A 23,557-nucleotide genomic window follows, 5' to 3' on the forward strand; every position below is an offset into this window, starting at 1 on the left:
GATGTTGAAAATATTGGCAATTTAAAGATAAATGGGCCGGTGCAAAAAAACCCAACCAAAAAACAATTCCTCTCTCATCTCATTATGTGGCTCCTGTTCCCTGCACGGGATTTATAGCCTCTCTTTAATTCCAGCGTCGGATGATGAAGTCTTTGCTCACGGCCCTCACTCCTTCATACATGTCGGTCTGACACGGGGGGGGTCACGCTGCGTGACCCCGACGTTCGGAGGCCTCCGTGGAGTTGAAACACACGCTCTATCTTCTCTCTCTGTCTCCTTAACTTTGCAGTCGTCCTGCTGGCAACCAGCCCCTCTTTTTTCAGAGGTTTCACCCTCATCGCCCTGAAGGAGGGCAGGGAGGGCACCGCAGACGGCGACTACACCGGCCAGTTCCAGGTAAGGGAAAACCAGATGAACACATTGGCATGCGTCAACGCACACGGGAGTCGAGTCGGCTGACGCAGATGCACCAATAACTGACTGTGCAATATTTATATTTAGTCTCCATGTGCAACTGTTGCTACTGCTCTGTGTATAGTATTTATATACTTTTCTTATTTTTTTGTACATACTTACCCTTTTTTGTGAATTTCTTTATATATTCTTCTGTCCACTTTGCTGCTGTTATGCCCTAATGTCCCCATTGTGGGACGAGTAAAGGTATATCTTATCTTATCTTATCCTATCTAACCACATCTGTGGATGAGGAGCTCTCCCCTCCCGTTGTGGCTCAGAAGTAGAAGAGTTGCCTCTTTGGCGCAGACATGGCGTCCGTCCCGTATCCTTTCCTCCAGCAGAAGGAGACTTGCGGGAAGGAGGAGGCAGAGGAGGCATGTGAGGACAGAGAGAAAAGAGATTAACAGCGAGAGGGGAGAGAGATGTAAGATGTTTGGTTTCGGTAGTAACACGACTCCCGCTGAGCCGCACGGAGCTGCCGAGGAGCGAGAGCCAGGCTTCCTCAATTACCTCCCGCTCGGTGTAAACAGGAACGCGCGTCTGCGGCGGCGCCTCGCGCCCGCTCGTCCCGGGTCGCCGCCACGCTTCTACCGAACTGAGCGGGGAGGCTGCCGGAGAGAGGACGCGGGATGATTTTCATTTCTTCCTTGGATCAGCCAGACCTCTGACTTTGAAACACATAATCACGTTTGCTGGAAGTTTTTGTGGTCATGCTGTTTCTCGCCCGGCATGCAGCAGCGAGGCTCGAGTCTTAATCACGTTGGCAACGTCTGTGTTTTGCGGACGCTCCTGCACTTCAGGCGGACTTCTGTTCGCCCAGTTCCTGGCATTCGTGTCAATCGACAGTCCATCACGAAAGAGCTGGAGAGCCAGAGGAGTCCCGCTCAGCCCTCACATTAGCGTGGTGAAGATCAGCCTGGAAACAGTCCGGGAGTCGTCCGGCTGCGAACCGTCTTCTTCCCAAACCTCTCACCAAAACAAACTCCCTCGCCTGTTTATGAGAACACAAAGTGAAAAAACCCTGCAGTCCAACGGGGTTTGGTGTGGATCGTGTTGCTGCCCGGCTCGTGTGGGGGGGGGGGGGGGGGGAGGGTTGCGACATGAAAACCAGATGTTGGTGGTTTAAACTAAAAGTTATTTATTGTGAAAAGATGCAACTGGAACAGTTGCGTGGCTGAACTAAAGAGGCGGGGGGGGGGGCGGATGCTGTTTGAATCAAAAGACCCAGTAAAACGAAAAGAGGACTCTATAAAAGCAGAGTTTACGACACTAATCCAACCATCGGAAAAACAAACTAAGTGAAGCCAACTCATTTACGACTCTCCCTATCCCTATCACTAAAAAAACAAAACACAGTGAAGCAGCAGCCTTGTTCCAGTCAACAAAGAAACGGCTACTGTATCTTCAATATTCCATAAATCGATAACTACAAGCTGCCATAGACGGAGTAGACCACTCACTAGGTGCCGCTCCAATCAGGACCAACAGGAAGCGTCCAATCCCGCGTGAGGTCCCACACATCCTGCTCAGCATGTCTCCAAATGACAGTAGTTAAAGGGGCAGTAAGCGATTTTGGAGAAACCGTGTTTGTCTCTTTGTTGTTGCTGTGATGTTACTGCTCTGGCTCTGGGAGACCGATGTGCTAACCGCTAGGCTAAAACCTTGGTGCTGCAGCGCCGCCTGCTAGCACGTCTCTGAAGGTGATGTCAATGCACAGAGCCTAACACGGATGCCTGCGCAGAACCGACAGCTAGCGGTGCTGCGGGGAAATATTCGCGAAATATAATATTTTTGACAAAAACGCGTACTGCTTGGGGATCGCTCACTGCCCCTTTAACGGCAGCATGGAGAGGGGGCGGAGCTATGGCCGTAAGAAGACGCTAAAATTGTTAAAGTTTTATTTGCATATACACGTTTGCGAAGAGACTTCATCTATATGGACCAGAGGTACACGCCCGCAATCTATAGGCCACCGTCTCTGAGGAAGAGCTACTGGCACTTTTAAAAATACATTTCTACACCGTAAGATTTCACACAATAGGTTCAGGAAATCCACTGGCAGCTGTTCCCACTCGGCAGCCATCTTGGCAACGCCTTGGGGAATTATTTCAGGTCACACTTTGGATGCGTGAGGATGATTTTGTTTCATGTTCGGCTATAACGTAGTCAGTTGGCGATCGGCTCGTTGGAATGAGGGGTGGGAATATGTGTCATATGAACTCCATCTTGAGCGTTTTTTACGGACTTTTCTATTCAGGATTCGTCAAGTGGTTCAAACTCATGCACAAATTCAAGTCCAGCACTTCTTTCAGCCAGTCAAACCGAGAGGATTGTGCCGTCTCGGCGGAGGCAGCGGCTCTTTGACTGTGTTCCAGATCATTTATTCATTCACTGTCGCTGCTTGGGCTCCATCGTGACCAACAGCAGGGGCGTATTAATGACACCAGTTGTGACCCTTCCTCTCTCCTCTGACCCTCACGCACGTCTTCATCCTCTCTTTACCCACTCATGCATGAATCCAGCTCCTACTTTTTTCTTTTTTTTCCCCCCTTGCCTGTTAATGTGTAAAATCTCAGCATCTCACAGCAGCAGCATCGCCTCTGGGTCCACTTTCAACTTTTCCATCCGCTAAATTATAATGAACATTCTTTGTTTGCTCTATGATAAAATAATTAACAATAAAGGAAAGGAAAGAAAAAAGAGGCATCAATTAACCAGAACGCCACAGGAGAATAAACGCCAGCGACTAAAACAAACTCTGCGTCGAAATGTAAAACTGAGTGTGAGAGAGTGAAGTGGAGAAGTCTGGAGTGGAGGTTTCTGTTGTACATGGAGTTTGGAGCAGGGACTTAAACGTGGCCCTGCCTGAAGATTGATTTGCTATTAACAGCAGCATGTGTATGAAAACAAAGACACCAGAGGAAATAAGTTGTTTTGTAGCTCGCAGTCGGACTCAAGTAAATCTGGGCGGGCGGGCGGGCGGCCACGCAGTGCGGTTTGGTTTAAACGGTTCAAAACCCCAAACATCTCGGCTCTGTTTGATTTCTGCTCGATGCACAGTAAACACTTTTCACGTCTCAACCTCGGGGTCCCGGCAGGGGGGGGGGGGCAGTGAGCGCCGACTGGAACAGTGTGGGCCGAGCTCCAAAAACAAAATTAAATTCGACAATCTGGCTTCGCAATCGGTTTAACACACATTGGCAAATCCATCAGACACTTTTTTTCCGTTCTCTAATTGACAGTTGTAACTTGACACTTTCATCCACGCGCGGGGGAAAAACTGACCAAGGCCCCTTGAGGTTTCAAAACACTGGTCTATAGTGTTTTTACAGAAGAACATCTGAAGAGTCGGGAGAAGTCGACCGTATGAAAAGACGAGATGTTACATCATAAACCGCACTGCATCATCTCAATGAAAACTTTACTTTGGATTCATTTCGAATCAAACACGCCGCCCTTCATATTAATGGGTCGATAAGAGACGATGAAACCGCGACGGCGAGTTTTTCCTTTTTATCTAAATGACCTCAATCCATCAAACTCGACCGGCCTTTACCCGGTGTTTTAAGAAACACTCGCATCCGAGGTTGAACAATTTAGGAGCACAATGAAAAGTTATCATCCACAATGTTTTCCCTCATTAGTTCTTTTTCGGATGCTAACATGCACTGGTCCAAGCGGAGTCTCTGTCAATCATCATTTCTTTCAGCCACTTGAGCTCTTTTCTCATTCATCATACTCCATCAACTGTTAATGCATTTCTGCAGAAACCATATTAAAATATGCGGACAATCTTCGCGGAATATTTCCAATACCATGAAACAGTAATCATCCCAAACATGGCTGATTGGTAGGCTTTCATTGATGGAGAATTGCAATGTGTTTTTAGCCTCGTTATACCAAACGGACATAAGGAGGACGGCTTCAGTTTGGATATGTTGTGAAAGAAAGAGAGAGAGACCGAGAGCGGGGATGCTGATGATAACCTGTGGCCAAATTGGACGACAATGTTGTTGTTGTTGTTTGGGTTTTTTTCGTCCTAATTATTGCTGCCTTGAAATTTTCGGGATTTGTTTTGCACGAGTAAATGACTATGGGCTGTAGGAAAAATAAAGGATATTAAAGCAACATGTGATTCATTCTCCTTACACATACTTGAGTACAGTCCGTAAAGTAAAATCCATCCAGTAGTGCGTGAGATTTAACGTGAACAGTCTACAGCGCGGTAGAACGACCAAATCCGTAACGGACCGGCCACTGTCGGCGCTCGCCATCCTGAGACAATAGCTGACAATAGTGCGGCTAATTTAGCTAAGGATCCTGCTCCCGTTAGCCTCGATCAATACGCAGCTTTTTCAGAATACCTGGAAGGGGGATTGAGTTCTTGTATGTTTTTGTTTTGTTGTGCACGTGTCACGACGGTGCGTACGCATCACTCGCGGAACACGCTAAGAGACGTGCTAGAGGCTAATGCTAGCGCGTCCGGTGGCGCGTCCGGCTCCCACGTTGCTCCAGTATTGACCGATGCTCGTTACTGTAGCAATTGAGGAAAACAGTTAAGGAATATTAGACTACAAATAGTACCCCTAAGGTTTTTTTCAATTCCGTCCGCTGCATGTAATTGTTTGTACGTCAAATTGTATGAACAGCGTGAGCGGCAGGAACAGAATAAACACCTGAAGTTCAAAAAGGCCCAAATGAGTCGGCGCAGACGGGAACAGCGTCGTGTGGAAGTGACCTTCCTCCCTGATGAATGGATTTTTTTATTTATTTTCTCCGATGGAAAACGTTGGTTCACCGCAGTGACCGCTCCGTCGGCCCGACGTCAGCCATTCTGTTTGGATCGGAAAAGTGAAGTTGGTTCGGGGCTGAATCTCGTAACAGTTGTTTATCAGCGCACGTTTTACAGCTCACGCGCGCGCGGAGCCCTGGTCAGGTTGAGTTGAACACCAACATTGTCTCTCCTGACAGCTCATTTCTCCACGAGTCACCGGTCCCCGGAGACTTGTTGTGTTGTGACAGAGGAGCCAAACGAGCCAAACGAGCCCCGCTCGGCCGCGGCCCGTCGCCCGGTCGTTGTTTTCCCTCCTCGGCCTCGCTCGGGACCTCGGCCGTTTCTGGCAGCCGTCCTGGAATGTGCCCGCCTGCTGCTTCTCTCTTTCTTTCTTTTTTTTTTACGAAGACAACACAATGCAGATTCATTTCCGCTGCTTCTTTCCCCCCTTAAGCGATGAGCTGCTCTTTGTGCGTCACCGTTAAATAACGTCTGTCTTAATTGCGTCGGCCCTCGGAGAGTTTATCTGCCACTGAGCGTCTGTGTGAGCGCGAGCGACTCGCTGTCCGTCATTGTCTGTGTGTCTTTTGTGCTTATATATGCACCAGTGTGTGTGTGTGTGTGTGTGTGTGTGTGTGTGTGTGTGTGTGTGTGTGTGTGTGTGTGTGTGTGTGTGTGTGTGTGTGTGTGTGTGTGTGTGTGTGTGTGTGTGTGTGTGTGTGTGTGTTTTTTTCCCAGCCCTCCTTGCGCTCGTGTGGGACGCGGGTCATATTTATCTAGGCCAGCAATGTGTTATTGCTCAGGGAGACAAATGGAGCTTGTTTGGATAAGGGGAGAGATGAGCAGACACGAGATATTATCTCCCTGCGCAGATTGCGTTGGTGCTCTCGAGTTTAGCCAGGGATAAACAAACGCAATCAGTTTAAAAGTGCCACAGCGAAGTCAATGGTTTTTTTAGACGGAGGCAATTATGTAAGCCCAGCAGAGCTTAGGGGGCTTTAGCGAAGAGGACGTGTAGGATGTGTGCAGGGTCGGAACGATGGTGACCTGATATACGCCGCGCGGAGTGGCAATAATTAATCTGGCATCACATCTTAAGTACCAACCGACACACTGTAGATACAGTACCGGAGCGCGCCTTGTTTTCTGATTAACAAGCGGCGGGCGAGGACGACCGCGCTCTGAGAGAAGCAGTTTTACACAACTTTTATTTATCATGCTCGACAAGCATTCCCCCCCCGAATGCTTTGCGTGAGCAGCGTTGCACTCCGCTCTGATTGCGGCTTGTTAAATGCATTATGCATCAAAAACGATGCGAGGACGCTTTCTGTCACTGCGCTCTCTGATTACCGAGGGCTTCAAGTTGTGACTCCTGCAAGTGTCGGAGGGAAATGAGTTGTTGTTGTTGTTGTTGCCGGGGAAGTGACAAATCACTTTGGCGCTACTCTGAATTGGTGGGAGAAATATATGGGCAAAATATGAAAACATTTTTTTTCACATTATGCGTCTGTGTATCACAGATAATGTCGTTGTTGTACACAGAGATTTGTGGCTTTGGTGCGTGAGCTAGTTTTTATTCTCTACTGCACAAGAAGTGGTTTTAGATAGTCCCACAACTTCAACATCCATTTCTTTACTAGAGCTGCAACTAACGATTACATTCATTAATCGGTCCATTATTTTCTCGATTAATCCATCAGTTGTTTGGTCACACCAAAGATCTTCAGTTCACCGTCACAGAGGAGCAGAGAAACCAGAACATATTCACATTTAAGAAGCTGAAATCAGAGAATTTTGACTTTTTTTTTCTCATAAAAACATCTTGAACCGATTCATCACTGATTATCAAAAAAGTAGGCGATTAATTTAGCAGTGGATTACTAATGGATTAACTCTCTAATATTTACTGTATTCGTGTGTCTATTCTCTCAAGGCATCGTCTCAAATATTGCTGTGAAGAGGGACGTGTGGCACCAAGACATAAACGACGGAGCATAATATGAAACGATGGATGTTTTTCTTTCATCCCATGATATATATATATCTATATATCTATATATATATATGGTCGAACCACACAGCCCTGAGCCAGTGTCATAAAGATTTTCACTTGCTCCACATTACTCTCGTGTAGCTCCGGGTCATTCGGTCGCGTTTCGCCGAGTGTGCTCTTAAGTCAAGGTGACAGACTCGTCTGCTGTTGTCGGAAGCTTTTCGCACGAAAACCCCCCGACGACGACGACGACGACGACGACGACGACGACGACGATGTCGGAGTGTCGTGACGGGAAGAACAGAGATGAGAAAAGAGGACGCGACAGACTTAAGAAGAAGGGGCGGGAAAGAAAATCATTTCAGCTTCTTTCACAAGACGGAAGAGAGATGCTCTGTGTTTATGTACCGTGCCTGCATGAATACACACACACACACACACACACACACACACACACACACACACACACACACACACACACACACACACACACACACGTACGTCGGGCAGATCGTGAAAATCTTTGCATTTCTTTTTAAATTGACCTCTATGAAGCATCCATCCATCCATCGTCTATCACTTTATCCATTTGTGGGACGCGGGGGCGCTGGAGCCAATCCCAGGTGACATTGGGCGAGAGGCGGGGTGAATTTAGAGTCTCCAATGAACCTAACCCCTTTCTGCATGTCTCTGGACTGTGGGAGGAAGCCGGAGAACCCAGAGAGAACCCACGCACACCCGGTTGGTTTGAACCGGGACTCGAACCCAGAACCTTCTTGCTGTGAGGTGACAGCGCTGACCGCTACACCACCGTGCAGCCCTCTACGAAGCAACGCAGCTCTAAAACTGTAGAATAAAACTATAAAAAAATAAAGAAAGAGCTTTGGGGGAATTTCTAGGAATAATAAAGATTAAGCAGATTAACAATTCTTCTCCATGTTCTCCAGTGTGGTATTGTTGTCATTGAACGCCAAAAGCCACGGAATCGGCTCCATTTGTAATGGTAATAAATCCACACACACACACACACACACACACACACATGCACACACACACACACACACACACAGAGTAACTGTTTGGATATGTGATAGTGCCGTCGTGGTTGGGTGGCTCGGATACCAGAATGTAATACGATGCAATATCGGCGATAGCCCCGAGATCTCTGCGGCTTTTGATTGATGGAAAGCTCAAGGCAAAAATGTCGGCGCCTGCGAGGTCTTCATCCACACAAGAGAACTTTGTTACTTTTCCGAAAATAAGCTCATCTTCCAAGAGATGATGTGACATTTCAATCCATCAGTCTGTCAGCCGACGTTTTTTTTGTTTTTTCCTCCTCGTCTCCGCGCGCAAATCCTGAAGGTTTCAACTTCCTCTGGAACTGTGTGTGTGTGTGTGTGTGTGTGTGTGTGTGTGTGTGTGTGTGTGTGTGTGTGTGTGTGTGTGTGTGTGTGTGTGTGTGTGTGTGTGTGTGTGTGTGTGTGTGTGTGTGTGTGTGTGTGTGTGTGTGTGTGTGTGTGTGTGTGTGTGTGTGCGCGCTGACCAATGCGCACACACACTAATATCGCTCTTATTGTCAGTTTTCTCAAAGGATACTGGGTGTTTGTTAAAGCCTCGGTTTGTCCTGTCTCCGTCTCCCATTCTGTCTCTTGTGTGTGTGTGTGTTTGCACAGGGCTCTGCGTTTGCTTGCGCAGGCCTTCTGAAGCATCTGTGTTTACCGTCTCAACAGAGAGCGAGAGACGGAGAGAGAGGGAGAGGGCGTGGACACACACACACACACACACACACACACACACACACACACACACACACACACACATGCCAGCCTCTGCAATGAAAACAAACACTTCTCCTCTTTTGCCAGTCTTCCCACACTCCCACCTTCCCTTCTCTATCTTTCCCTCTCTCTTTCCATATGTCCGTCCACCTTCCTATCAATCTTTGATGTGCCTCACTTTGATTGATTGGTGAAAATAGAAATCATAACTCGGGACTCGCCTGTCTTTTAGGTTGGACTTCAAAACCCAGTTTTCAGACTTTTGGGAAATACTTTCTGTGACTCCATCCTCTTCATTTCTAACAGGTCCGTCTTGACTTTACATTTAGGACGAAGTTCAGGACGTGGGACGCTGGAGCTTTGTCTATTGGCCAAGTCATGTGGCCTTTAACTGATCAACCGTCTACTTGTGATTCCTGCTTGTCACTCGAGTGCCCCGATCATTCCTTCGTCTCGACGTGGTCTTTCCGGAAAGTGAGCGAAAGCCGGGAGAGATTAGCTCCGAAGGTTCTAGTTTGTGTCTAGGAGGTGAATAGTGAAGCTCGTGCGAGGCTCCGGTGTGAGACTATAGGCCGCGAAGCAGAAGAAACAATAAGACGGTCTGCAGCCGCTGCTCCAACATCTCGGTGTACACAAGAACATATTTCAGGCCAAGAAGATGTTGGTGAGGTCAAGCGCACTGATCCTCTAATTGAATCCCTCCATTTTGGACAGGGCTGATGGGAAGCATGTCTTTAGCAATGCAAAATGCCTTGGGAGACGGACGCGCTATCGAGGGGGGGTAAAACTCTCGAGCGCTAGTCTCGGCGGCTAGCGATTGTCCTAACGTGTTCCCGGGGTAAAAGAATCAACTCCCCCTTCCAAATATTCGTGCTCGGTGACATTCCGAAAAAGCCGCGCGGTTGATCGAGGCTAACGGAACCAGGACCATGAGGGGAATTAGCCGCGATGTCATCTATTGTCTCAGGGAACGCCAGCGCTGACGGTGGACGGTCCGTTTTCGGATGTTATCGGATCGTAGACTGTTACAGCGCTTCACTTGGTTTTAAAGTACTATTTCTGGTATTTCACATGGTCTGATGGTCGAGTAGCATTGATCACTTTCAGGGGGGGGGGGTAAAACCCCTGATAATACGAAATGCACTAAAATGCTAACGCGATCCTTTGCTTCTCGCTGGTCACACTGGGCACCGGCCCGGGGGGCGTGTCGAAGGTCCACTGTCAACACTCTTACTCTCCGCTGATGTTGTCTCGAGCGATGAAACCGGTTTGCCGTCGTCTGTTTTGTCACGTGCCACTGCTCCGGGGCTTTTTTTCCTGTCCGACTCTGACTAGCCAAAATATCTTCAAACTGCTCCGGTCGAGTGACCTTTTCCTGTCGTCGATGTCTCCGTCCTTTGGGGCGGGTCGCCGTGGGCGTCGCGTCTTCTTCATGTCATAGTATTTGGCTGCGACCACAAGCGACCTAACGTGCACGATTGTTGACTATGTATAGCGTGGAGATGTGAGGCGCTCGTGCGTCGTGCATGAGACGCCTTCGCCTCATTCAAGCGCACAGGTCAAGGTCATGGTGCAGATATGGCCATGCTGGGAGAAAGTAATACCTCCTGGGTGATGGATGTCTGTCTGCAAAAAACTAGTTTCAACCTTCAACCATAGTCTAAACTTGTGTGTGCTCCCGCTGCGGTAAATAAACTCTTGTTGCTCTGTTCATTATCGAAACCCCCTCGCAGCATGCAGAGGGTCTCGACCCAGATCTGTAATAAACCGTGTCTGAACTGAGAACCACCTGATCCGAGTGTCTGAATTCAATCTTCCTCCTGAAGACGAAACTCGTGCCATCGGTGCGTTTGTGGTTCGTTTTCTGTGCAAGCTTGTCGAAGCATTTGTATTTAATTATCCACACGTAATATTTATCGACCCATTTGTTTCACGTCTATAGAGGAAAATTCCATCCGAGTGGTATAAATCATTTTATCGCACGGGGCCCCCGTGAATCTTGTCTCAGGACTTGATTGTGTTAGTCGTGCTCTTGTTGTTCAAAGTGAACACAGTAATGGAAACTTAACGTCTGGAAAGTATTGAGTATTAATTCAGTATTAAAGTGTTCTTCATCTTCATTTATTCCAATTTATCTCTTTAGCCCTGATCTATCTCCACATTCACCTCCAACTCTCACAAAACCGTCTGTCACAAGTCTTCACTTTCCTCTTCTTTTGTGTTTCTCTCTTTCTCCTTTCGCCTTGTAGTCAGTTTCTTTGTCTCGTTTGCTTTTGACTGACAGAACTTGTGTCCTCACTGACACAGAGTAAATAAGACAGTGACATGTGACATTTGACCCCATCTCAATGTCCCATTAAGAGTTCGTCCGTGGGTGTCGGGTCTTTGTTATCGCTGAGCCGCGGCAGCTGGAGAACACCGGCTACAAGGTCGTAGGCCGTGGCAGCGTATGTCTGTTCCTGTGTGTGTTTAGTCTTTTACAAAATGTCAAGGTCCAAGCACCGAGGGAACCGGGCTAGACACAACTTGAAAACACAAGACTCTTGTTATCCGAAGATTCACTCATTGTCCTCGTTCACACAACTTTGCTCTTGGCTCAAGCTGGTGTAAAACGTTTTTTTCTTTTTTGAGATGTCATCAAATCAGAATCGAAGATTAATCATATAATTCACAATGAACATTTTCACGTCAAGCAAGTTTGGTTCCTAAGTCGACAAAGAAATGTAATTGGGGCAGTTTATCCGTGAACTTTATTATGAATAACTATAGATAAAGAGTCAAATAAAAACAACCAAACATATAGAACTTGAATTAAGAATGTGAACATGAATTCTAACGTAAAATGGAAACATAAATGCACATCTTCTGCATTGTGTACTCTGTAAAAGAGAAGTGTTAATATTGGCGCATGTCAGCAAACATAAATGCAGATACAGATATGTCTGTTAAAGGCTCATATCGGCCAATCAGAAGATCGGTCCGGCTTCACAGATTTGGATACTCCCTTTCAGAAGACGAGGAAGAAGAAGTTCTTTAGATTCAAAGAAGTAATTTTGCCGTTTTCGCAAAAGTCTATGACTAAATTCTTTGTTTCTTTTTTGTTTCTAGATCATCGATGAGGACGACACGCAGTTCATGACCAACTGCCCCCCCGCGGTGACGGAGAGCACGCCGCGCAGACGCACCAGGATACAGGTGTTATGGACGGCGCCACCTACTGGAACCGGCTGCGTTATACTGAAGTGAGTTTCATTTATTTTAATCTAATAATAATAATGCTCCTACCTCTTTAAACAATATTACACTTCAGACGTCCCTGTGAAGATTTAATCAGTTCGGTGTTGTTTCTTTAAATTAAATCATCTCGCGCGGTTATAAAGTTGCGAGCGGCGGGGGCCGTCGTTGAAAAGGTCAGCAGCTTCGCCAAAGTCACTCACTTTTGCCTGACATTAATGAGCTGTTTTTCACAAAAGGAAAGGGGGAAAAAGTAGCTGCCCGAAATGAAAGGTAATCAATCCAAAAGCCATATGGTGCTTTGGATAATGTGGCGTCATAATGGAAAGTCGATTATAGGTGATATTAGAAAGCCACAGGCATGATTTGTGGTCTTTCATACAGCAGCAGGAACATTTTATCTTCTATTCCTCCTTTGTTTTACCTGCGCAAAGCAAATAACTCTGGGCTGCAACATTGCGGATGTGAGCAGCACCCCGGCTGGTCATTGTTGTGTTTTTACAGATGGTCATTATTGGCTGGGAAGACAATAAGTGAGCTAATTCCAGGTGTGATTCTTCCAGAAGCTCGGACTTGTGTGTGTGGCTTGTGTAGAGAAAAACCCAGACCCTGCAACAAGGAGACAGACGATCATTACATGGGGGCAATTTGTGGTCGGAGGCAGGTTCGATCGTGTTGTTTCAGGGGCTGAGGAACATTAACTGCTCGCTGCCGTGTGACTCTTTGTCATTTTAAAGATCCAATAAAAAGGACTTCATTGCCTCGCTGTGAGAAGGATTGTGGTGCGATACCGGCGGTGCGGTGGTAACTGAGGATGCGTGTGCTGTACATATTGGAATAGTAAACTTGGGGTTCAAACTTACTGATACTTCTGCCCAGTCAATAAATCAACCGATGTTGGGTTTGTTGCAGATATCTGGAACAAGTCTATCTTTTAACTGTACAATCTCCCAGATATTGCACCTCATGGTATATGGACTGTGTCTTATCCAGTTTCCAACGCAAAGGCAATAATTATCAATAGAAGTCAAAGGTGAAGAAGTTTTTATTTTGTCTTTCTATCGGCTTTAGAGGCTGAGAAATGAAAAAGGTTTCAGTGAAAGTAAAGTTTTTCCACCAAGCCCTTAAGGCGTTTTGAGTTTGTTGGATGTCAATGTGAGAAGGACAACACTTGAGTAAACGTACTTAGATACCGTGTATCGGCGCGTTCACACCAAAACGATGCCAAGTATTTGTACGGTGAGATTTCACACTCGATGCAAACGGACAATGCAAATGACGCAATTGGTGCGACGCCAACGGCGAGAAGATGCGAAACCCGTATCGTTCACTTCCTCCAATTTAAGCGAAACATTTGCGCGATGTAATGTCGCGAAAGGGCCAATCAGCGTTGACATCCTCCCGACGTTTGAGAGAAATTCATTTGACGTCAGACTTTTTAGTTTAGTCCATGTTACACCTGCTAACATGGAAGGGGCGGAGTTTATAACTTATACTGCATCCAGCCACCAGGGGGGGGGGCGATAAAGACGATTGCACTTCACTTCATGGGAGCATTTCGTCCATCTCTTTATACAGTCTGAGGCCTAGAAGCTGTTCCGTACTTCACACGAGACAATTATCCGTTGACTTTAATCATGTTTTACTTTGTGTTTATGTGCCCTCACGGACTTAAAGCTTTCGGAAAGTTCAATATCCCTGCAGCGAGAAACAAAACTTTAAAAAACAGCAAAATCCCTGCTTTCAATCATAAAGACACTTCCGCAGTAAATCCTGACTGTTTGTGCTGCCGCACCTCCGGCAGACGCCCCGTGTTTTATTCCTTCTGAGTTGGAACATTTCTGTTTTAGGGGTTTTGTACCATCCACCTCGACTTTCACTGCGGTTTGAATTTGATTAAACAAAGTGTAAAGCAGTGGAGTGTGTGTTTAGCCATTAATTCTTAATGTTCTCTCTTGTGAGCGCCCCGGGGCTGTTGTGGAACTGAGAAGAGGAAAGAGACAATCGTTATAGGTAGAAAAGCAGAGGAGAGGAAAAACGACTGTCGACTGACCTGAGCGAAAGAACTAAAGGGATCGATGGATTTTTATTCACGATGACTTTGATCCACAGACGCTATATTGTCTGATAACAAACTGCTCTTACGATTAATAGGTGATGAAGTGTAATGTAAAGTGTATGTGCTTCGTGACGCTTCTTGTGTGGCCTCGTCCGGCGACGAGTGAGTTATGGCAATATTACCTGTTATTACCACATTTTGACATAACTACAGTGCACATGCATGTTTTCCCCCTCTGCCTCTCTTCTCTTCCCCGAGATGCTATAACTCGCGCCCTCGCCTCCACAGTGTATCCTCCCAGCTGGAACTTCTAATTTATCTGCCGCTGCTGTACGACAGATGGAACGTCGCCATCGCAGTGTTCGGCAAGTCCAATAAATCTCGCCCCGTGCAGTGGGAAACATCTGCTATGCGAATTTCGCCTCGTATTACCAGTCACCTTTGTCTCGTCAGCGGCGAGATGGAGATTTAGCGTCACCTTATCTAATATGCACGCGTCTCCCCGTCTTCCTGCTCATCTGTCCGTCCGTCCATCTGCGCAGAGACAATTCATGCCAGGGAGATGCTCTGCTGTAGGTCGGCGCTTGGACAACTTCAGCAGCTGTCTCCAGTGAGTCGGGCCTCTCTGTGCCGGCCCGGTGTCAAGTTAAAAGGAGGCAAATGTCACTTTAATGGCGGATCTTCGCACCAAATTGCACATTTTCACTCGCACACCAGCGTCATCCTACTCCGTGGGAATATTCCTCTTCTCCTCCTCCTCCTCCTCCTCTCTTTATCCTGCAGTCTGTTTCTGTCTACACTCCCCGGCACTCTTCTTGTTATCGACCGAACGCTGCCAGTCCAGGACGCTAAGCACACACGTCTCTCAGCTCCTTCCAAGAGAGGCTTAAAAAAACCCAAACAGCCCCTGACAGTTGGGAGGGTTCCAGTTCTTTCTCTGTGTTGTGGGAATGACATTGGTCCTTTCAGTATAGTGGAACAGGCCTCTGGGAATTAATTTTCAATTTGATGCCAACTTCAACACCTGCTATTTAAAAATCTGTGCAATTATATTTTGGCGAGGTGGGGGTGAAATCTCCCCCTGACAGCTGTAGCGCTTGGACGGAGCGACTCGTTTTTATTGCAAGATTAAGAGATTCAGGCTTTCATGATGTGCAAATAGGGCTTGTCAAGAAACATCGTGGCAAAAAGCCAAAAATTCTCGCTTAGCAATTAAGTGAAATTGATACCGCTCTCGTGACTTAACTTGGCTTATCGTAGCGACTGGAAACGGGGATATGTGGCAAGCGCTGCCATGCTAGCAGGATAATGAACATTGATGTTATGTAAGCAAGGTAGGCTACAAGGTTTGACAAGCTGTTTTGCTAACAGTGTTTTTTGTGTTGTCAATGGAATTGATTAAATGAGGATTTATACGATCTCCAACTCCAACTAGCTATATTCGCTAACTATGTACTCACACGGTGAGTTGCTAACATCCTAACATGGCGAATGAATCCAGAAAAAGGCAAAATAGATGAGGAGTCCAATCAGAACAGGAAACTCAACTTTTTTGCAAACAGACGTAGGATTGAGACTGGGAGCTCGTCCACTGTGAGCCAACTTACACCTACAACTGTGCACCGATTGGACGGGCCAGCTGCCAATCACAGGCTTCAGGCACTTCCGCATTGGATTCATTTTCCGAACACGATGACTACGTCCATTTTTATATACATGGTTTCTACCTTCAAGCAAAGTGGTTTCCATACCTAATTTTTGGTTTATTGACAACCTGTGGTAGGTTTCCATTTTGGATTTTTAAGGAATATAGAAAAACATTTTTTTTGATAAAAGCAAAATGTGGAAACAGCTTAATCATGATCAATGCACATGTGGCTCAATGTGCTTGGGACAAAACCCCCACAAACTCCAGATCAACTGTGTGTGGAGTGATTGGACTGAAACCAACCTGTAGAAAACATAAATGCCATATTTCCTTCAGGTTTACAACATTGCTTTCCTCTCTTTGCACCCTCTTCTGCAATGGTTACATAGGGGGTCATTCCTTTGTTCCCAGGTCCTACGTTACCCAGATTTATATGGCAACATAATCAAAAAGGGCCCTATGTTGTGGATATGTGCTCACCTGGGTCCTATGTTCCCTATCTGCAAACTGTGTTACACTCCCCCTCCTCTAAGCTGCACAATGTCCCTAAATTGAAAAAGTTAGGATCACATTCTCCTCGGGAAAAAGCCCTGTTCCTAAAGATTAAAATCATAACTCAATGTTTCTGAGCGGTAAATGAGCCGCAAAACGTCTGACAGCCTCTAAATCAATCACAAGTACTTCTTGCAGAAATGCACTCGTGCAATTCATGATATTTTTTTAATAGACCTTTCACTTTCAAGTAATTATCTTCAAAGTTGGAGACCTGTTTTCCCCTTACTTACTACTGACAGATGTTTGCTTTTTTTGATTAAGCTTATGAAAACGACGCAAGTGGGTCCAAATCCTCAGACTCTTGGAAGCCACTGTACATAAAACCCTGTGCTTTCAAACCTAGAACAAATATGTATTTGTATGTTGCTACAAAACTCAAGTCTGTCCAAAATTCCCAACTTGAAATTACAGTCTAACAAAAGAACACAGATACAAAAATCTGATAAATATATAATAAGAACTTCCCCATCCCTACCCATAACCAAGCAATGACTATTTTTGGGCACTGCCTACCCCTACCGGTCATTTTTAATTTGCCTACCTCAAGCATTTCCAATGACTCCTCTATTTCTTACATTGATAATTTGTGCATCAGCTTGAGATATCCAACTGTGAACTCTGTAGAATCCTGTTAACCCAAGGCATTTACTGCATAGACTTCTCCAAAAGTAGCAAGTAAAGTCCTGTCAGGTGCTTCTTTGCCTTGAAGGTTAGTTGTGCCTTCTGGTTCTGAAAGCTGGGTGAAGCACGCAAACTTGTTGCTGCTAGCTGTGCTCGAAGTAATAGAGTTTGATGCTGCCATCTTCAGGTCTTATTGTTTGGAGAGGTGACGGAAGAAGCACTTGGGGCCCGTTGGACAACCATCATGGTCAATGATCCGATAACGATAGTACATTTGATAGCTTACGGCTTTGTCCTGCTGGTTGGACAAACCATGCATTCTGATTAAGTCATCATGGCCTTAGATTTTTTTTTTCCATAGGCTTTTTCTACACTTTTCACTTGATAAAGTGATCTGCAAATTAATCGCTAACAAAAAAAGTAGCTAGCCAAGCCCTGAATAGGAATCAACTCTTTTACGATCACACAATATTGAACTCTATTGGGGAATAAACTATTTTCTCCCCTGAAGTTCCGAACACCTGAAAGAAGTCGTCTGTTAACGCTCTCGTGAGTTTCTTGGCAGGCGGAACATGTCAGCCGCTTTTAAATAGCTGCTCTGGAACAGCTCTGCTCGTCTCAGCCGTTACTGGCACGGGAACTGACAACAACTTCAAGATGCAATGTGCAACTTTTTCTCCTTCAGGCAGGAAGTGTACTGTCAGGCGAACCCTCCTCCTCCTCCTCCTCCTCAGTTAGTCAAGTTTTCACCCCGGCTCTTGTCACTCACCCTGCAGAGCTGTCTGCCTTGAAACAACATGTTGCCCGAGGCCGAGGGAGACGGCAACCGCAAAAGCCTCCACAGGCGCTGAAGAAGTGCGTGCTGATGTCGACCACGTTCTTAACTTTCCTGACACATGTTTAGCTTTGCTGCATTTATTTTCCATGCTGCGCTTCCCTATTCTCGCTGCTCGCGTAACACACCGACGTTTCAGTTCCTACGTACAGTAGGGGCAAACAGGAAACTCAGCTTGAGCACACAAATAGTCAATTTATCTTGTTGTTTAACACAGCAATTTCATTGTTGATCTATTATTCTTTAATAAAACACTTCTGAGAGTTTTTATGAGCTTTTATCATTTATCATACTGTACCTCCGGAGAAAAGACAGAAGCTGTGCTCGATTTGTAGAAATTCTTAGAGTTGCTTATGGTAAGTTCAATTTCAATCTGTAGTCACCTGAAAAGTCAGAAACTCTACAGATTCTAACAGAAAACCTAATTAATGTAGGCTACATGTGACTGGCAATGTAGGACAAAGCAAATGTCATGTTATCATTGTTAGCTTGTTCAGTCAGGTCTTTGCCATTGGTTTGATGTGGATTTTTTTTTGAATACACTGGTCGGGGTTCGAAATGCCTCGGGCACGGGAGACAGACTCGCTAACCACGAGGTCAAAACAGATGAGTCGGTGCTAGCGGCTGTCGCTAGCACGTGTCCTTAGTTGGCGGGAAGTGATGTTTACTGTGCAGTGTTGTGTGGTTCGCATCATTTCTTTCTGTGCGGAAATATTCGTTGAATTTTAGAAAATTGGTATCGAAAATCTCTTACTGCGGTTTAGGGTTACGGCTGTTTCATACCATACTAGCCAAGAGCCGTTTCCAGAGGTCAAAAGCAACGCTAGTGTGTACTTTGTCTGCCGCTGTCGTTAGTATGCTAGCCCTGACATGGCTGGCCCTCAGCTCGTCTCTTTCCGATAGCGAGGTGTTGCTGTTGCGGTCAACGTGCCCCAACGTGGCTGAAGTTCTTGGGAAGCGAACATCACCACCGCCTACCGCGTTTGGTGGCAAGAGAAAGCTTCTAAACGTTAATGTCATCTTTAATCTTCTTTTAAAGGTAATCAACCCTCTTGTTTTAATCAAAAAGGAAGGTCTTTAAAACACTGATTTGATATTAAACCCACAGAAATGTACTGTACGGTTTCAAAAGAAAACTTTATCTTTTGTCCTCGGGTTTTGACAACCCCTGACGAAAACAGTTGAACTTGAATATGTCTCTGTTTCAAAACTGTCAAATCTTTGTTTAATAATTGTGAGTCACCCACACAATTTCTCTCCGTCTTCAAAGCGTTGTTCGGTTTCATCTGCCACGTGTTCTGTGGAGGATTTTCAGTCTTTGTTTTAACTTTTATGTTCTGCGGGCGTGATGTGCTCATACACAACATCCACGGGCTGTAATAGTGTGTATGTCGGTGTGAGATTGTGTGTGTGTGTGTGTGTGTGTGTGTGTGTGTCGTTGTGAAAGAAAGTGTGTTTTCCACCTTAGGTCACCGAGGTCCTTGAGGTTGTCCTGATGAGCTCAGACCAAATCTGTTCTTTAATCTCCAGAAACTCCTGAAATGGTCTTTGGGTGTCTGGAAACATTTTACGCCCGAAGCTTAAAAGTTAGGAGATGAGACTTTAAGTGAGCAGAAGAGCGTTGGGGCGGACTGTTTGTCCAATCAAAGTTTTGCTGTCCTGTTGATCACTTCTCATCCCGTTATCAGGTCAACTCTCTGCTCTCGCTCCCATCGCGGCCCTCAGGCCGGCTCTTTATCACACTTTCACCTCACTTTGACCTCCCCTCACAATCTCCCACCCCCCATCAGTATTCTGGTGCCGGTACTGGAAGGAGGAAGAGATTCCAAGAGTTGTCTGCTCGCTCAGTGACAACACAAATCTAACGGCGAGGACTCTAAAGCCGTTTGATAGCTGGCTCTAAACCCTTCAGACTTGATGCGGGCACAGACAAAGACAAACTTTTGTGTAAGCTCAGCTATCTGAAACCATCTGGCCATAGGGATTCATGTACGTAACCTGAGGCTTTATTAAGTTCAGATATTTCTCAGCTGAGAAAGCAATGGTTTCGATTTGGAAAATTCATCTAAACTTGCTGGTCAATGTGTAGAGAGAAGTCTAATTTCTTAAAGTCCAGTAGTAGGCTAATTTATCGATGACTTTGTCGTCTGTAGCAAACTGAAAAATGTTACTCAAAATAATACCCACTGAAATGACCAAATATGGCATCTGCCATTCCATCTCATCTTGTTAACGTTACGTTACGCAAGTATCAACCCACCGTGACGTCACCCGTTGGTTTGTGAGCTGCCGATTTGAAGCCTAGAGTTCCGCATTTTTGACCAGTGCCATCTTGTTTTTTCTTTAAATTGGGGGTGTGGTCTGACTACGATCTTGTCCACTCTGCGCCCACCTACACCTGCAACCATGCATCGATCGGACGGTACCAGCTGTCAATCATCCTGTATCCACGCCCCAATACGTACGATAATTAACATTTTACAGCATTCATATTTTAATACAGGAAGGAAATCCTCAACCTTGTCAATCAATAAATAATTTCCCAGAGGTAAACGCCAAAATCATTTGGCATATTTTTGGATTACGTTACTGTCCAGTCCTACTTATTAATGCTTTATGATCTGTTGTATCATATTTTCCTCCACAGTCACAATTTTTCAATACGTACAAATAAACTTACACAAGTAAAAGGCAATAAACTGATTTCCCTTTCCCGCAGTAACTTCAGTTGAATTTCCTCCACTTGATGTGTTATTTTTGCCGTCAGGAGCACTTGTCATGTAGTGAAAACATTATTGTATGTACAGTGACACAGTTGAATATGTAGGAGCCGCTCTCATCGCGCAGCTCCCCCACGTGAATCCACACGGCACGCTGGAGATTCAGCGCCATCCAAGCCCGCGGGGTACACAGAAGACAAGTCAGCAGACATGTCGCTGAGATATGGAATATATTTACAGGAATGCATGAGGCATGAAATGCAGTTGGGAGGTATGATTAATAAGGAGCTTGGAACAGAAGGAGGCAGGGGGGCAGATGGAATAAGAAAAAACATCAATCAATAGCAGCGTGGTAGGATGGAAACAGATGGGAAGTCTAGATTTGTAATCTTTAATGTGCTTTATTTGCAATGTAGGCATAAGTGGTATTGTTTTTTTTCTGCTGAACACTTAGTCTCTAGAAATATCTTCTGAGGCGTGAAGCCACAGCAGTGGCTCTCCCCTGCAAAACTTTTGGATTCCTTTGTTTTTGTTCTGCACGTGTCGTCAGCGCAGCATGTGATTAACAAGTTCTTCTTGTGGCCCATCTGTTGGCTCTCAGATTTATTCTTGTAAACATTAAATAGTTCTGAATGTCTATACTTGGTTTTGGGGATGATGTTCTAAAACGCTTAACGTTTAACGACACTTAATGTGCTAGTGCAGAGATCAATAATCACCACATTTCTCTCAGATAATGCTCCGTCATAAACACTTACAACCTGTCAAAACATTCAAAACAGAAATCCTATAAAAATGGACGTTTATCTTTAGGCATGGGCCGATATTAGATTTTGTCGGTATGATAACCTTGGGCAACAATATCGCGATATCACGATTTCATGGTATCCCGGTATCGCGCAACTCTACAATGTGCTGTTGTAAAATAAATTTGTATTTTCGCAACCGAGGCTTTTTGATACCATGGTATACCTTAAAACCATAAACCGTAATCTTACATTAAGTCACATTAAACCTTTTCCTTATAATAGGCTTCTATTGGGAAAACGCTTAACGTAAGATAACGTCCATAATTGTAGGATTTGGGGTTTGATTTTTTTTTGACAGGTGTAAGTGATTATAACGTGACATATCTGATATAAATTTGGTGATGAATGACGGCTGCTTTAGCACCTTAGGTCACGTTAAGCCTTTTGCACGTTTCACGTTTTAGAACGTCCCTCGGTTTTGGCCTCTCAGCTTCACATTTGTTCTGTGCGTGGGCGAGTTGAAGAGTAGAGTTGCAAGAATGTCAAGGTAAACGTACAGTACCTACTTTTACACCCCACCACTTCGTTCACCGTCAGAAAGGTTATATTGAGCGCTCTCTCCTCGGAGCGCTGGAACTAGTTTCCTCCTCCCACACGTCTCGGGTACAATCTGCCTCCTCTGAGGTGCAGCGGCCTGCGATTGACAAATGTTCAATATAGAAACGAGTAAACTCCCAAACCGATGTGCAGACTGAACAGATGAGGGGGTATGTAATTGTGAAAAGATGTTAAAAAAAACCTCCTCCCAAATGACAGCTTATTGTTGGAATAATTGATACATTCATTTGATCAATAACCCAAATCACCATTAGTGTCATTGAAGCTATCAGAGAAAATATATATATTTTTTAAACTACCAAGGTCAGCTCAGTAATAGTCTGTATATTTCACTTTTGTTTTTCAATTTCATGCCCAAGCAGTCAATCCATGTTGCAGGGTTTATTGCACCATTCGGTCTGTGTAAGATTTATAGGAGCAATATAACCACTAACTCCTACCTAATGTCACCGGTCCCTCCTCAGTCTGCACACTCATTGTGTCATTTCACTTGTGTCAGTTTCACATCTCGCGGTTTATGTGTCTCCACTGTACGAGGCGGCTGCTGCTGCCGCGGCGACGCAAAGGCTGTGCTTTTAGAAAAAGTAGTAGGTATGAAATGGGTATATTTTTCCATTTATATGATACGACGTAGTAATATTACATTGTGGGCATCCTTGGTTATCTCTCGTCGTTATTCCGGGCTTTTGGGTTGTGTGACGTCCAGAAACGTTTGCTTATACTAAATTCTGAAATGTTCTTTGGCTACAGGCTATTCATAAGTTTGATCTGTGGAATTTCTGTAATCCAAATTAAGAATTCACGAAGCCTCTGCACGATGAGCTGGCTGTGGTGAATCTGCTTTGCAGACTGTGAGGTGCTCGTCGCCGGTGGGTTGACGGGCAGGTGAAGCTCGGAGGGGGGGGGTGAGAAGTGTAAGTGCATGCGGGTGTAGTTAATACGGTGAGAGGCAAGTCTCTGTAGTTCCCCCTTGCTTACAGTACGTACCGACAGTTGAAGCTTGCGGCTGTGTCACAACCCTTGGAAGCGGTTAAGACTTTAAGACCCTCAGTGATCCGTTGCTGCAGTTCAAAATCATAATCCGTTAAATATCAACTAAGTCAAAACTGAATCAAGTGGCAACCAACCGTGACGTCACCCGTTGGTTTGTGAGCTGCCGTTTCGAAGCCTCGAGTCTCTCATTTTGACCGGCGCCATGTTGGGTTCTTTGAATTGGGGGTGTGTCTGACTGAGAGCTTGTCCACCTCCACCTGCAACCATGCACCGATTGGACGGTACCAGCTGTCAATCGCGCTATATATATGTATATATATAGCACGATTGACAGCTGGTACCGTCCGCTGGTACAATCCATGATCTGAAGGCATGATACACATATTCTTAGATTCAATGACACAATTCAAAAGAATGGTCATAAATCTGCTTAGAATTGTTGAAAAAAGACAAACAATCGTTTTAGCCTTTGTCCCCTCAGGTCTTGCACAGCAGTGTTATCGCCATAGGCTGCACATAAAGGT

General features: G+C 45.4%; 1 protein-coding gene across 1 annotated transcript in view; it reads left to right on the top strand.

Annotated features, from left to right (window-relative positions):
- LOC118315975 (spondin-1-like) overlaps nt 1-23,557 on the top strand; it is a 77,441-nt gene that overhangs the window by 1,636 nt on the left and 52,248 nt on the right. The window contains exons 2-3 of the mRNA XM_035643707.2: nt 290-396; nt 12,110-12,243. Of these exons, the coding sequence (XP_035499600.2) occupies nt 290-396; nt 12,110-12,243 (241 nt within the window). The remainder of the gene's footprint in view (nt 1-289; nt 397-12,109; nt 12,244-23,557) is intronic.

The sequence above is a fragment of the Scophthalmus maximus genome, chromosome 7 (genome assembly GCF_022379125.1).
Source record: "Scophthalmus maximus strain ysfricsl-2021 chromosome 7, ASM2237912v1, whole genome shotgun sequence".
NCBI lineage: Eukaryota > Metazoa > Chordata > Actinopteri > Pleuronectiformes > Scophthalmidae > Scophthalmus > Scophthalmus maximus.